The sequence below is a fragment of the Scyliorhinus torazame genome, chromosome 3 (genome assembly GCF_047496885.1).
Source record: "Scyliorhinus torazame isolate Kashiwa2021f chromosome 3, sScyTor2.1, whole genome shotgun sequence".
NCBI lineage: Eukaryota > Metazoa > Chordata > Chondrichthyes > Carcharhiniformes > Scyliorhinidae > Scyliorhinus > Scyliorhinus torazame.
In genome coordinates, this window is record NC_092709.1 from 212,435,584 (window position 1) to 212,450,694 (window position 15,111).

The 15,111-nt window shown below is 40.5% G+C and overlaps 1 protein-coding gene across 4 annotated transcripts in view; it reads left to right on the forward strand.

Annotated features, from left to right (window-relative positions):
- Positions 1-896: 896 nt before the first annotated feature.
- tusc3 (tumor suppressor candidate 3) overlaps positions 897-15,111 on the forward strand; it is a 650,472-nt gene continuing 636,257 nt past the window's right edge. Inside the window, exon 1 of one of the 4 annotated variants that reach the window (XM_072496838.1) lies at positions 897-1,071. In XM_072496838.1, coding sequence (XP_072352939.1) covers positions 967-1,071 — 105 coding nt within the window. In that variant the 5' untranslated portion in view covers positions 897-966. Of the gene's footprint in view, positions 1,117-15,111 lie in introns of all 4 variants that reach the window. The other 3 variants (XM_072496839.1, XM_072496836.1, XM_072496837.1) reach the window with 3 other exon arrangements.

Consider the following 15,111-nt stretch of genomic DNA (forward strand, 5'->3'; position numbering starts at 1 on the left):
GTTGCTTTTAAAAAATCTTATTGATTCCCCATAGGCTCTACTTCTGTCTCTAAATTACGTTCTGCTGTGTTTATTCTTACTCCTTATGTAAGAGATGTTTTGTACAGGAGTTCTAAGTAAATGCAAGTTGTTTTTTTGGCAGTTTGTGAACAAAACATTCGGATAAATTTCCACCTTTATAAATGTGATTGCTCAGCAAAATTATACTTGAATTTTTATGTTATCACCATTTAACTACATTTCTGAAATGTAGAGTTAATGCCAATAATGAGGCTGGTTGCCCTACATTCTCTTTTTGTGGTGGTTTTACAGATGCAACCAATCACAGTAAACTGCTTTTTGGGTACATTTTGTGCTATATTCTAACTATAACAAATTGTAATTTTTACCTGAAAGAAAAGTTTTTGCGTTTGAATTGATTTTCAATAATTTATATTTCATAAAATGTATTGATATTTTCTTTCATGTGCATACTGCCGCATTCGATTTGCTTCACTTCTGCATCACGCACCCAAGCTTAAGTTTTTTCAGTTACCTTTGTTCCCACAAATGCACAAGTTTAATAATGTCACTACTTTACTGTGAAGTTGCTTCCAATTTATTCCAAACGTTTTTGTAAGCTTATCTTAAAACATATAGGTAAAGTGCATTACAATTACTCGGGTTGATGTCACCAGCTACTTTGTATCTTCAAAGTTCTTCCTCAATTGCACAAGCTCCATCTCTTCGCAGCTCCCACTGCTGGATCACAAGACATCTTGCTGGATCCTCCCCAGCGCCACCAACGGATTGAAGATCCCCCGCTGTCAATCACCCCCGACACTTTGCATTCTGGGGGCTGTAGTCCACCCCTCCCTTTCCTCCTGAGGTCAGCTGCCATCCTCTGACTACAGCTCCCGGAGTGCCGTTCGGCACGGCGCTCCCAGCCAATTGGGATGCGGAGCTGGCGTTGCCCCAGTTATCGGAATGGCGTCTGGTCGGAGGTTGGCACCGCTGCCCCTGGTAACGGTCGGCTCCTGGCTGCTCCTCCTGTCGTGTGTTCAGTTCGGAGGCGGACAGAAGAAGAAAGAGGTAAAGGAATCGGACCGCGGCTACCGTGCTTTCCGAAATCATTCTGTAAGTGATGGGAGAAAGGGCCCGATTCTCCATGGATGCAGGTGCTGATGCTGCAGGTGCTGAGGGGGCAGTGACAGTGACACAGCACATAGCTGCCCACTGTTAAACTCATTCCTTTTCATTTCAAAACATACGTTATGTTGGTGGAGCTCTCTCTCATAACTGCAGTCACCAAGGTATATGTGGGCTTGCAATCTCCTGCTTAACTCTCAGTATCACCCTTGTGTGGTTATAATTGCCTGACTTTGATAGTTTTGTAATATCTGACCGATTTCAGGGAATGTGCTTCAATGGAAAAAATATTGTTTTCCAAAACAGTACGCTCATAACATCTTGAGCTGTGAATGTTTAGTATTTGTGAGGCTATTAATGTTGTGTTCCTTTGGATACTGACCATCATTTATATTAATGCCAATTTCTGGGCAGAAAAAAACCTCCAACCCATTTATCAGATAAATTACAGAATGCCTGTTATAGTTTTTAAAAAAAATTAAATATACATGCAGTATAATTAAAGGTCGATTTTGATGTAAATTAACATTCTAAAAATTGTTTTACACGCAAATTCCTTGCTCCACAAAATAAACCATAATTGTAAACATGTAACAAATTAAATAGTTTATATCTGATTTTTTACGATGTTTTTGCAGATTTAAGATTAATCGTAGATACCTGTTCTAATACTGTGGCATTAAGTGTGTCTCATGTCCCTCAAATTCTGGACTCACATTGCACAGAGAGGAAATACTGCAGATACTGGAAATCTGAAATAGAATCAGAAAATGGTGGAAATACTTCGTAGATCTGGCAGCAATCAGTGGAGAAAGAAGGAAAGAGAGGGTGAGATCCTCCAATTCCCCCAGCTGCGTGTCTCCCGGTGACATACTGTTCGCTGGTGGCGGGATTCTCTCTTCCTGCTGCTTGTCATGGGATTTCCCATTGAAGCCACCCCACACCGCTGGGAAACCCGCAGGCAGAGTTGTGCTGTCAGTGGGACAAGACAATCCCAACGGTTGGAGAATACCGGCCAGAATTAACATTTCAGGTTCGAGACCTTTCATCAGGAGTTCTGATGAAAGGTGTTCAACCTGAAATGTTAACTTTGTTTCTCCCTCTAGAGATGCTACCAGACTGCTGTGTATTTCCACCGATTTCTGTTTATATTTCATATTGCACAGAGTTTATTTAAGTAACAATGGGTTGCAACACTACATCAATTTGCAATCAGAACTGGATATTCGTATCCATCACATCTACCTGAAATCCCACTTCAATATTTTTGAAGAATCATTAGGAAAACTCTTTGTAAGGCAAGACCAGGTATTGGTTCTAAAGCTGCTTTCTTTCACAGAAAAATAACATATCGAACTACAGTTCTGATTAGATACATTTAATTTATTTGTGCAACTTCTCTTGCGCAATACAAATAAACGAACATTAGTCAGTTACCTTACTTAAAGATAGTGGCTCAATTGGTAACTTTCTTGCGACAAGGTTCCTGGTTCAAGTTCCACTGAACATAAAAATTACAATTGACACTTCAGCCCAGTACTAAGAGAATGCTGCACTGTTGGACATGCTGTCTTTTGGATGAAAGATCCCATGGCATCATTCCGAAGAAGAGCAAAGGAGTTATCTCCTGACTGCCCTGGCTGGTATTTACCCCATAATAAACAAAAACAGATGATCTGATCATTATCACATTGCTATTTGTGGGAACTTTCTGTGCTCAAATTGGCAGTTGCATTTCCTCCATTGCAACAGTTCATTGGCTGTAAAATGCTTTGAGGTATTTGGTGGTCATGAAAAGCACTATATAAATACAAGCCTTTCTTTATTTAAAATAACGGCTCTCTATATGACAAACATCTGATCATATGAAAATTTTCCCCCACATTATTCTGTCTCAAAAGCTTGACTCGAAGTGTGTTTTTGTTTTTTATGTAGTTCATATAGGGAAGTGAGGGGCCGTACGAAACAAACCCTGCTCATTGTTTGAGAGTAGAGACTTCCCAACGTAATGGGTATGAGGTGTTATTCAAATACTGAGAATGACTAATGGTTATGTAAACAGAGAAACAATCACAAAGTCTAGTTCTTTGTTCTCAATTGCATTTAGATCTATTTTAAATCTGTTTATAATTGAGTGAAAAACAGAGTTGTTCAAGGAAACTCCTTTTTCTCAACATCTGTGGAAAACTGGCAAAAAGTCTTTCAATTTTAACTAATGCTGGCCATGTTTCCTGGACTTCTGAAAGCCCAGCTGATAAAAGGAAGTGTGAAGGTCTGGATCCATAAAGTAAGTGACTTTGCAGCACAGCTTGTGGGCCAGGAGGATCAGGAGTCCTCCTATCCTATCCAACACGATTGATTTAATTACCACCCAAACACTATATTGATCCAGTGTGCCATCATTTCAGTGACCCAGCCATGCAATCTAGCTGCCTCTACTGTAATCTCTCCCATTTTGATTCCCTTCCCTTCTGCTCCATTCTCCAGTGTACTTGTGGTTTGGATACATCCTTGTGCTGCAGGCTTTCCTGTCTGACAGGAAGCCAGTTTATTATTTAGGCTCACTGCTGGGCAATGAACCTGCAGAAAACAATTATTGGTTTTACATCCATCACTCCTCCCTGTAGCCCCATTTAAAAATAGGGCCAATCTCTTACTATCCTCTCTGAAAGAATTTATAAATGATGTTTGGATCCCACAAAGTGTAGGTTAATTGTGTATCACCTTAATGCAAACACATTTTCTTCAATCAGAGGGAGAGCAATGCTTGTTTCTCAATTTGGGAATTTAATGAAAGAAACCTAAAATTCTGTATGTTTATTTAAATGGCCGTATTCTTTATATACTTTTTAAAAAAAAAAAAGCCTAAGAAATTTTGAAACCTCTTTTGTAAATCTATTTCATATGGTATGTGCTTCTGCATTGTGAAAGATTAGAACATTTTAAATACTATTATGGATTTTGGTTATGAGGAGCACAAGGGCCCACTTTCCAGGTGTTATGCAACAGAGATATTGAGTATTTCTAAACAAAACAATGTTTATTCTATGAATCCTGTTAACATTTTATAAACACACAGTAAACATCTTATCAATTACCAACACAAATAGCTCCCCAAAGATACAGTACTCTATAGGTAACCCTTAATAACTTTTCTAACAATATCCATAAGCCAAACACCCTTTTTTCTTACACAACAATAGGTTTGCAATCCTTACAGAAACTATTCCTGGTATTACTGTGAAGTTATCACTTGGTCTGGAGTCATGCAGAGAGAGAGCCCAAAATACACCTTGGTTTGAATGCAGCTCCTCAACTGAAAACAACACCAAAAAATCTCAGAGCCACAAAGCAGCTTCCAGCTCAAAATGAAAGTAAAAGGCAGAATCACAGCCCAGCTCCACCCACACAATGATATCACTGCAGCCATTTGATAAAACACACTTTTCTTAAAGGGACCCTCACATGACTACATCTGTAATTTTTGACCATCCATAAGTCTTTCTGAAATTAAATGAAAATTGCTTATTGTCACAAGTAGGCTTCAAACGAAGTTACTGTGAAAAGCCCTAGCCGCCACATTCCGGCGCCTGTTCGGGAAGGCTGGTACGGGAATTGAACCGTGCTGCTGGCCTGCCTTGGTCTGCTTTAAAAGCCAGCTCTTTAGCCCTGTGCTAAAGCAGTCCTGACGTTTTCTGTGGAAGGTGTTCTCTATGAGGTAATATAAAACACAGAAACTTGCTCGCATGCTCCAGGATAAATCATCCTTTCCAGAAAATTGCTTTGCCATAGTCTGAAATAATTTACAGATGCAAAGTACACATTAATTAAGAAAATGCAATTCTCGTGATATCAAACTTCAAACATATTTATTTAATTGAGAAGTTTCCTGTAAGTTATTGGGTCCTTTCCAGCAGTAATCCTGGTGTCAGTTCATTCTGTCATATGTACTGATATATTTGTTCATATTTCTGTATATATTTCATGTTGAAACTTGTGATAGAACAAATTCCATATCAGTACAATATTATGTGTCCATAGGCAATGGGGAAAGATAATAAACCAAATATGTTACTGTGATAAGTGGATTAATTTTCCTCCTGAGTTGAGTTACATCACTGGCTGAATCAATTTTTATAATAACTCTTGTGATTGCATGTTTGTTAATGTTTGTGTCACAATATTTGAGGAAACCACTTCAATGCAGTCCTGAGCAACAGATCCCTTCAATATACCATCGTACACTGCTGTATGTTCCCAACGTGGACCTATAAATTTAATTTAAAGCAATCTGAGAAGTTCTGAGAAAGCTAAAAGCAGGTGCTTGCGACCTTGGATCATAAGTTTAATTTTTTTATGCATACTGTATAAATCTTGTTGATGTAAAACTACATTATTGTGTTACTCACCTCTGCTTTTAGAGTGTTTAAAGATGGGATTCTTATGCAGGTTTATCTAGTAGTTAATAGTTTCCTGCTAGCTTGCCTCACTGCAATTCAGAACTAAATATAGGCACAGTGTAGAACCTAAGTGGTCCTGACTGTAGTATCTTTCTTTGATTCCCTCATACACATGTGTAGTCTCTCCAACTTTCTTTACACAGAGCATCGGATTAGCAAATAAGTTCACAAGAAAATCTCTGACAAGGTTGTAACTAAAAATGTCTTCAAAATCCATTCTTTCACTGTTCTTTATCTCATGAAATGAAAATGAAAATGAAATGAAATGAATCTTCTCTGACTGATCTCCACCGCAAACTAACCTATCTGATACCATCTTTGGTGCTCCCTGTACTTGGCTCAAGCATCTTGGCCCTGTCTGCTCCTACTTAGGTTTCCATCTTTTATGCTGCTTCCTTTTATCCTTTCTGTCACAATAAATTGTGTGGTAAAAAGCTATTTTGGAATTCATCGAAGGTGCTAAAAGGATTGTATTACTTTCACTGGTGCCCAGAATGCAAGGATAGCCACATAAAATGATAGAACATTTAATTGACTTAAAAACATGATTGGGAATGAAGAGTTCTAAAGTGGCTATTATGCCTAAGCTTTTGAATGAATTATTAAAATAGCACAGAATATTGACATGTTTCTTAGTATATAGACTTTGAAGTTTTACGGTCAGTGAGTTCTTATAATTAACAATCTCTTCTACCACTGTATGTTGTATATTTGGTACATAGGGTGTTTCTTTGGAATTTATTAAGTGCCTGCAGCAGCTGTTAGCCCTGCAGGTGGCACTATGTTAAGCATTTTCAACATTAAAGGTGTCAGATGTATGACACGGTAGCTGCTATTTTTTTGATCAACTGAGATTGCATCAGATAACCGGGTTCCATAATTTGCTCAAATTTATGTATCATTTTTTCTTCCCAGCTGCTATATTTGTACTCAGTTATGAAACTGCACAATCTCTAAAGCAAGGCAATAAAATAATCTAAATAAAAATGTGAAATATATATTTATCTATTGAACTATTTTCATTTTTCTTTATGTCTTCATTTAAAGTTTTATTTGATGTCCCCATCCTCTCCCAAAAGCATGGACTTAACATGATATTTTTGCCTCAGCAAACTGGAATTGGATTCTGCTGCCTGAATATTTGCACTGCAGGAGCTCATCAAAGCTCCTTAGGCAGCATCTTCCAAACCCATGACCACTACCATCTAGAAGAACAAGGGCAGCAGACATATGGGAACATTACCACCTGGACGTTCCGCTCCAAGCCACTCACCATCCTGACTTTCAACTATACTACTGTTCCTTCGCTGTCATTGGGTCAACATCCTGGAACTCTCTTAATAGCACAATGGGTGTATCTACACCACATGGATTGCAGCGGCTCAAGAAGACAGCTCACCACCACCTTCTGAAGGGCAATTGGGTATAGGCAAAATATGTTGTCCTAGCCAGTGAAGCCCACATCCCTTGAATGAATAAATAAGTGTTTCTATTTTCCTGAATGCATCAGTAGCATTTAGTCAGCTGCACTGAAGGCAGAATTTTATGCCTGGTAGATATGTCTTCTAGTTCCCAGAAGTTCAAAATTATCACATTTTTAGACTCAAAATCCTGGAATTTCAATCAAGTGTATTTCTTAAGACTCTCTATGTGACTTTTGGACTGATGCATTGTTGTTCAGTGCCTGACTGCCCTGGGATGTACATTCTCATAACGATTAGTTACTAATCCTTATGAATATGCCATACACATGTAACGCTGTAAGTATACAACACCTTTCTTAAATAAACATGATTCCTCTAAATCAATATGACTGTTCTAATCATTAACTTTTTTAACTAAAGAAGATTAATAATATACATTAATAATGAAACCGAACATTTCAGCCTTTTATAGCTTGTTTTCTCAACATATTCATGATATTGCTAAGGTTGCCGTTCATCGCTTTCAGTGGTTGGCACATTGCACAGGCTGTGTTGTGCATATTTCTCCTGGTGTTGTAGGCGTTCTGCCTGATGTTGTTAATATTGTCACTTTTTTTTGGTGATATTGTTGATATCTAAACTTGTTAGTGGTATTTGGGTTGTTGATGATGATGATCTTTTCTGCTGCTCCAGCTCAGGTGTGGGCTGAATATGGACTCTGTCCCTTCTCACTTGCTTACTGATTTCAGTCTTAATGATATATGACCTTGGGGGTCTCGGCTTCATCAATTAACTTCACTGGATTCTAGGTTTTCATGATTGGATCCTCTACATGTACAGTTTGTCCTTTAACCAACCTAGGCATGCTGTTGAAGTGTTGGTCTCCTTTTACGTGTGCATCAGTGAGTTGTCGCTTTACTTCTTCCAAGCAACCAAAAGGATGCATCTTGCTTGGTAGAGCTGTTTTATACTTCCATTCAATGGCTTTGCAGACAATTTCATGTCAGCCTTTGGAGGTGAAGCTCAGGGTGACAAAAAGGCAAGGTCTTTCTTTTTCTTTTGGCATTTTGTGAGGGTTCTCTTGACCATTTGAACCTGTTTTCTTTAAACACCTGTCCTCTTCGGTAATCACATGATGATGTTGAACCCATACTGTTAAGCAAATCCCTTAAATGCTGTGGAGGGGAATTGGGTTTTGTTATATCTTACTATTTCAGAAATCCCTTGCTCAGTGAACGGAGCTTGTACTGTTGAGACAATGGTTGGAGTTCTCAACTCTTTCACCTTTTGATCAAAAGAGAACTTTTGAGTAATATCCTGCAACTATGCAATGCCATTTTTGATTGTGCATGAATAAATTGGCTCCCACAGTACAATTCTTCATTTAACATTTTTGTGTGTTCTTTAAAAGTACGACCTTCAGTAAAACGACAAGAAGCAGATCAGATTTTGCTGGAATAATTAATATATAAACAGGAGTTTGGTTCCACTCCGAGTTTCTCACTTGATCCTGTGATGAATGTACAAATTTATATATATAATATTTTATATTTGTTATTACAAATCTTGGTTTAAAATACATACAGGCAATGTGTCTACTAAATCTGTAATTAAAGAGTCGTCAAAGATGAGGTCATCAGCCATTCCAATCACTTAGTTACAAATAAAGGGCTAATGGGATATTGTTATGATTGCTGGATGGTTCCCTGGAGTATAGATATTTTATGAAGGATTGTATGTAGTCAGACCTGAGCAGTTCATGGAACTCTTCGTGGAATACAGATGATGTAATTAATGGGAGGAGCAAGGTCTGCCTGTAGTTTTGCAGTCTGTTATCGGATTTTAATTTGATCAGTTTTGCCAGATGCTGTTAGGTTGAGCAGAAGTGTATTGGATCTGCAATTGATAAGATCTGTCTACAAAAGTTTCTCCACAGCTAAGCAAGTAACCTATTTTGTTAACTTTATTTATTGGTGGCTTTTCAACTGTATTGGGTTGCATAATTGAAATTAGTTGGCAGGTGTAGCCATCTGGGATGGCCACTTCCAGAATATAAAATGGATGTTTGCAAAGATTGCAGGGAACTATGGACAATGCTAAGAAAGCAAGCAGGCACAGAGCCTGTACGTGTATTGGAACCGCAGCTCCCAGACGAGACTGAAACTGTAGGTTCATTAGCATATTGATGGCCCATCACCGGGAACAAAGGGAGATACTCAAGTAACCGATCTGGCTCCAGACCTCACGGCGCCAGTTCCCCAAACCGAAAGCACAAACCAAGCCAGGCCAATGGCCACCTCGGGCACGCCCAGCCATCAGGGCACCCACTTCTTTATTGGTCAAGATCAATACAAGTGATCAAGATATGGCCCAATTGATTGGGGCGAAGTTCAAGGCCTGCCCAAAAGCGCGCGAAACCCCTTCGGGTATAAGAAGAAGGGGTTTCGCGCACTTGGAATCGGCTCTCAAAGCGGAGAGACCCTTCCACCAGCTACACCAGAAGCAAGTAAGTCCAAGGTCAACACTCGCTACCAGAAGGACGACCTTAGCTGTTCTCCTTCACCACTTCGACCCCAGCAGCCTCAGGTCCGAACAACGACCATTGTTCCTCTGACTGAGTGGGCGCCCGAAGCTAAGTATAGGCTTTAGCAGTAGTGATAGTTTAGTCTGTAGTATTTCGTGCATGAGTAGATATTACTGTGTGTGTAAATAAATAGTATTGACTTTGAACGAACTAACTAGTCTTTCGGCTCTTGCATCAGTATTCAGGTTTGAACCTTGTGGCGGTATCGAAAGATACCTGGCGACTCTAAAGTAAACATAATTAGGATTAAGGAAGGCAACCTTATTGACCGCCATATTGAGAACCAAATAAAGAGAGCAACACAGGTGTAGATAGTAGGTTCACATTTGTTCCTTTGGTTTAAGAACTGTTTAACTGGTAATTGTAAAGTTATTTCTTTGATGTTAATTTTGTGTTTAAATTGAAGTTTGTTTTAAGATAAAAGATACCTGTTCAAGGTCATCTCTCCTGGGGTGAAGTACGCTTTCCTCCTATGTCTTACAAATTAAAAAAATTGTTTGGGTTCTCATCCTGTATCCAACAAATGTTGGGGTCTGGCCTGGTAACCCAACGTTTGGCCGTTAGAGGTGAGGTGACAAGTGGTTCAGTGAGTGGAGAAATGGGGCAGGAGCAAGGCTGTGAGCGGGATGGGTGCAAGGCTGTGAGTGGGCAGGAGCAAGGCAGCGTGTGTGGCAGCAAGCAGGGAAGGAGCAAGACAGTGACTCGGGTTCGGAGACGGGCTGGAGTGAGATAACAGGTGCGGCAGCGATCGGGACGCGTATGAGACATTGAGATGGCATCCAGTAGGATGGGAGTGAGGCAGCAACTGCAGCAGTGAAAATCATAGATCATAGAGAGGGATAGGAGTGAGGCAATTAGTGCTGTCGGAATGAAGCAGCAAGCAGGGCTGCCCTGTGCTGAGGTAGTGAGCAGGACCAGAATGAGGCAGCCGGTGAGACAGCGAGCAGAGCAAGAGCACAGAATCTGCCAAGCCAACTCCTGAAGTTGCATTCAAATCTTCCAATTGCATTATTCCATTGGTCTGCCGATGACAATGACACGTGCAACTCTCATGTCAATGATGCAAGCAGACAATGTATAAATGGAACTCTTTGTGGAATACAGATGATGGAATTAATGGGAGGAGCCAGGTCTGCCTGTAGTTTTGCAGTCTGTTATCGGATTTTAATTCTGGATCCAATCAGCAGGATGCCATCTTTCCAGTGAGATGTAATTTCTGATAGATCAGTATTGCTGGCTGTATCTTATCAGGACATTCCTGCATCACTTGCTGAGAGAGCGTGTGTAACTCTTTGTCTTTTCTAATCTGACTCCATCTCTAATCTGACTCCATTTCGGGGAGGATTTTTATACCTAGACTTTTAAAAATCTTATCCCCTATGGTGACAACCGAGGTCAGGAATCTACAAGCATAATCTATCTTCCTGTCTTCTATTTCAGAGTGAAGTGGTAACTTTTGCTTTACCCAGGTCTTTCTTGTAGATCTTACCCAGTGGATCACTATGAACTGAAAAGCTTTCTTTCAATGTTTGCATATTTGGTCTCGGCAGATTTTGGAGTTTTTGATGCAAATGCTATTTGTCTTTCGTTGTGTACCAGCGCAGCTCCCAGTTCTTTTGTTGAAACATCTGCTTGCAGATTGACACATTTCTCTCCGTTGTTCTATGTATTATGTATTGTTGTGAGTTTGAAACTCCTCTCATTTGTGCCTTACCACTGGCACTCATCAAGAGAGGCAGTGGCGCCACTGGACTGGTAATCCAGAGACCCAGGGTAATGCTCTGGGGACCTGGGTTCAAATACAATGAAAAAACCTGTTGTAAGGTCTCGCCTGGTTCACTAATGTCCTGGTTCACTAAAGGATATTCACTAATGTTCTTTCGAGAAAAAAATCTGCCGTCCTTCCTTGGTCCGGCCTACATGTGAGTCCAGATTGGCAACAATGTGGTTGACTCTTAAATTGATGTAGCAAGCCACTCAACAGTATTAAACTGGTACAAAGTCAGTTAGAAGTAATGAAATCAGACAGAACACCAGGCATTGACCGCTGCACCGGAAACGACAACAGTAAACCCAGCCATTTTGACCCTGCAAAGTCTTCCTCTGCAACATTTGGGGGTTTGTGCCAACACTGGGAGAGCTTTCTCACACACTAGCAACAGCCTGACATAGTCATACTTCTGGGATCATTCTTTACAGATCAGATCCCAGACACCACTATCACCATCCCTGGCTATGTCCTGTCCCACCTGCAGGACAGACCCAGCTGAGATGGTGCGGAATATTTGTATAGTCTGCAGGGACTTGTTCTGGGAGTCTATAAAATTCTGACCCATGAAGTCTAATCAAGTCAAACATGGGCAAGGAAACCTCCTACCGTTTTCACATTGAGGATAGTCTCCACCGTGGTGTGTGGCACAACCACTGTGATAAAATTGTGCTTTTGAATAGATCTAGCAACTCAAGATTGAGCATTCATCAGGTGCTAAGGGCCAGCAGCAGCAGAATTTGTAACCTGGCCCGGCATATTCTCGACGCTGCCATTAGCACTGTGATAAATATAGGAATTTCAGACAGATATTGTATTTTATGTAGTTGGCGCGGTAATGGTTAAAAATATGGTTGATGGTGTGCATCTGACTGCTGCAATAATGATTTTAACAAAGAGAAAATGCTGGAAAATCTCAGCAAGTCTGGCAGCATCTGTAGGGAGAGAAAAGAGCTAACGTTTCAAGTCCGATGACTCTTTGTCAAAGCCACGATTTTAACAAATTTTGGTTTGAAAGGTAACTATACTTTGGGGCGACAGAGGTGCAATTAAATATTATATAATAGTAAAAGTAAAATCATAATTCATTCCAACCATATATATTGTTCATCTGAATAGGGCTAATGCAATTTTGTTTATAGAAAAAAGGTTCCCTGGGGAGTAGATAATTGGAGACATTGGGTGGGGTTCTCCATCCCGCCGTACCAGAAATCTGGTAAAGAAAACCCAATGGGGTTTCCAATTGTGGGCAGCCCCACACCGTCGGGAAAACCCCAGGCTGCCGGCCCAACGGAGAATCCCGACAGCGGAGAATCCAGCCCACTGTATTTAGCCTTGTCAGATGGTCATAACCCAATTAGTGGGATAGAGATGATGTAATTAATGGGAGGAGCCAGGGATTGGATTTGTTTATTGTCAAGTGTACCGAGGTACAGTGAAAAGTATTATTCTGTGAGCAGTTCAAACAGATCATTAAGTACATGAATATAAAATAAAATTAAAATAAAATACATAATAGGGCAACACAAGGTACACAATGTAAATACATAGACACCGGCATTGGGTGAAGCATACAGGAGTGTAGTATTAATCAGGTCAGTCCATAAGAGGGTTGTTTAGGACTATACTGAAGCAGTCAGGTGTTGAGTTTAGTTTAGATTTGTCTGTAAACAGAGCAGCAGCTTCTGAAAAACAGTGAGTTAAAATATTTAATATTTAACCATGAACAGCACAGGAACTCTTGCCAAATGGTGGGAAGTTAAATGGTAGTTTGATGCAGGCAAGAATCTGCAAGCTGGTTCATGAAGGATCTCTCTCAAATCAGTTTATCCAAGACACCAAGTATTCCTGGGTTTGTTAACAATATTCAAAAGTGGGGTTTGACCTGTGATTCGGTTTGTTAGATAAAAAGAAATCAGTTAGGAGATAGTGTTTCATTTTATTGTGAAGCATTGTTTCAGCAATTTTCTTTTGAGTTTAAATTTAGTTTAAGACTGTGTTAACGATGACGTTTATTTTAATACACCATATCACTATTTGTGCATGGAATCACTCCTGGAGAAAAGCATCCTTTCTTACACTCTTACAAATAAATGAAATATTGGGGTTTCTGTCCCAGTAAGTATTGGGGTCTGGTCTGGGATCATAATACCACCAAGCCAAGGGATCAACCCTGGTTCACAATCATTCATTATCACAATAGAGTGCCTGCCATTTCATAGTTCGATTGACAGCTACAAGTGATTGTAGGTTCCTTAAACAAATCTAATCCCTGGCTCCTCCCATTAATCACATCATCTCTATCCCACTAATTGGATTACGACCGTCTGACTAAGGCTAAATACAGTGGGCTGGATTCTCTGCTGTTGAGATTCTCTGTTGCGCCAGCAGCCAGGGGATTTCGCGATGGTGTGGGGCTGCCCACAATGGGAAACCCCATTGGGTTTTCTTCACCAGACTTCTGATGCGGTGGGATGGAGAACCCCACCCAGTGCCTGTTGCTTTGAGAGACTGTCCACTTGAATGAAATGTCTGTTGTTAAAAGCTTGTTGCTAACTTTGGCTGTGTTTCTTAATTTGACTCTGTTTAATTACGTTTGCTCAAGAGTCGCCAGGTATCTTTCGACACCGCCACAAGGTTCCGAACCGAATACTGATCAATGATTCGATACACCAGTTAGTATTTCAAAAGCAATGCTCATTTATTTACACACAGTCAAATCTACTCATGCATAAACTCTACAAACTAAACTATCACGATTACTAAAGCCTATACTTAGCTTCGGATGCCCACTCAGAGGAACAATGGCCGTTGCTCGGTTCTGAGGCTGCTGGGCTGAGCTGTTTACAGGGTAGCAACTAGGAGCGTCTATCTCGTAGCGTGCGTTGACTTGGAACTTACTTGGTCTGATGTAGCTACTCGGCTGGTCTCTCTCTTCGCTGAGCCAAAGCCAAAGAAGAAAGATTCTCCCTTGGGGAATGCCTTTTATACTAAAAGGGGCTTTGCGCGCTTTTGGGCGGGCCTTGAACTTGGCCTCAATTAATTGGGTCTTTCTCAATCATTCGTATCGATCTTCCTCCAATAGAGGGGTGGTTCCCTGATCGCTGGACGTGTCCTAGTGACCGTTGGTCTGCTTTGTTTTAGTCTCTTCTGGCGCCGGGGTGTCTGCTTTAACATTGTGTATCTAAATGTTTCCCTTTTGTCCCTGGAGATGGCTCATTAGTATGTAGATTGCTTGGCAGTTTCTGTCCTGTCTGAGAGTTTAAGGTTCTAATCAACAGACATACCTTGCACCTGCTTGTTTCTCAGTATTGTCCAATTTTCCCTGCATTCTTTTCAAGGGTCCATTTTGAAATCGGGACGTGGCCATCCCAGATGGCTACAAGCTTTATTTAGTTGAACAAATGCAAATACAGTAAATGGGTTTTTAATGAACCAGAGGTTTTTTTCTCAATATAGCCAGGCCTGCAATACTCACTTGTAACTTTATTTGATAGAACCTTTTTTAAAATCTCACCTATGCATGGGTCTTGAGGTCTGCTCATGGTGGATACAAGATGAGTTGGCATGGTAACGGCAAAGGGTGGTGGGTGGGGGGCATAGTTGGACTAAATTGGTAAAGGTGATGGGACGGCATGGTGGCACATTTGTTAGCACTGTTGCCTCACAATGTCAGGGAGCCGAGTTCAATTCCAGCCTTGGGTGACTGTGTGGCATTTGCATGTTCTCCCTATGTGTGTGTTTCCT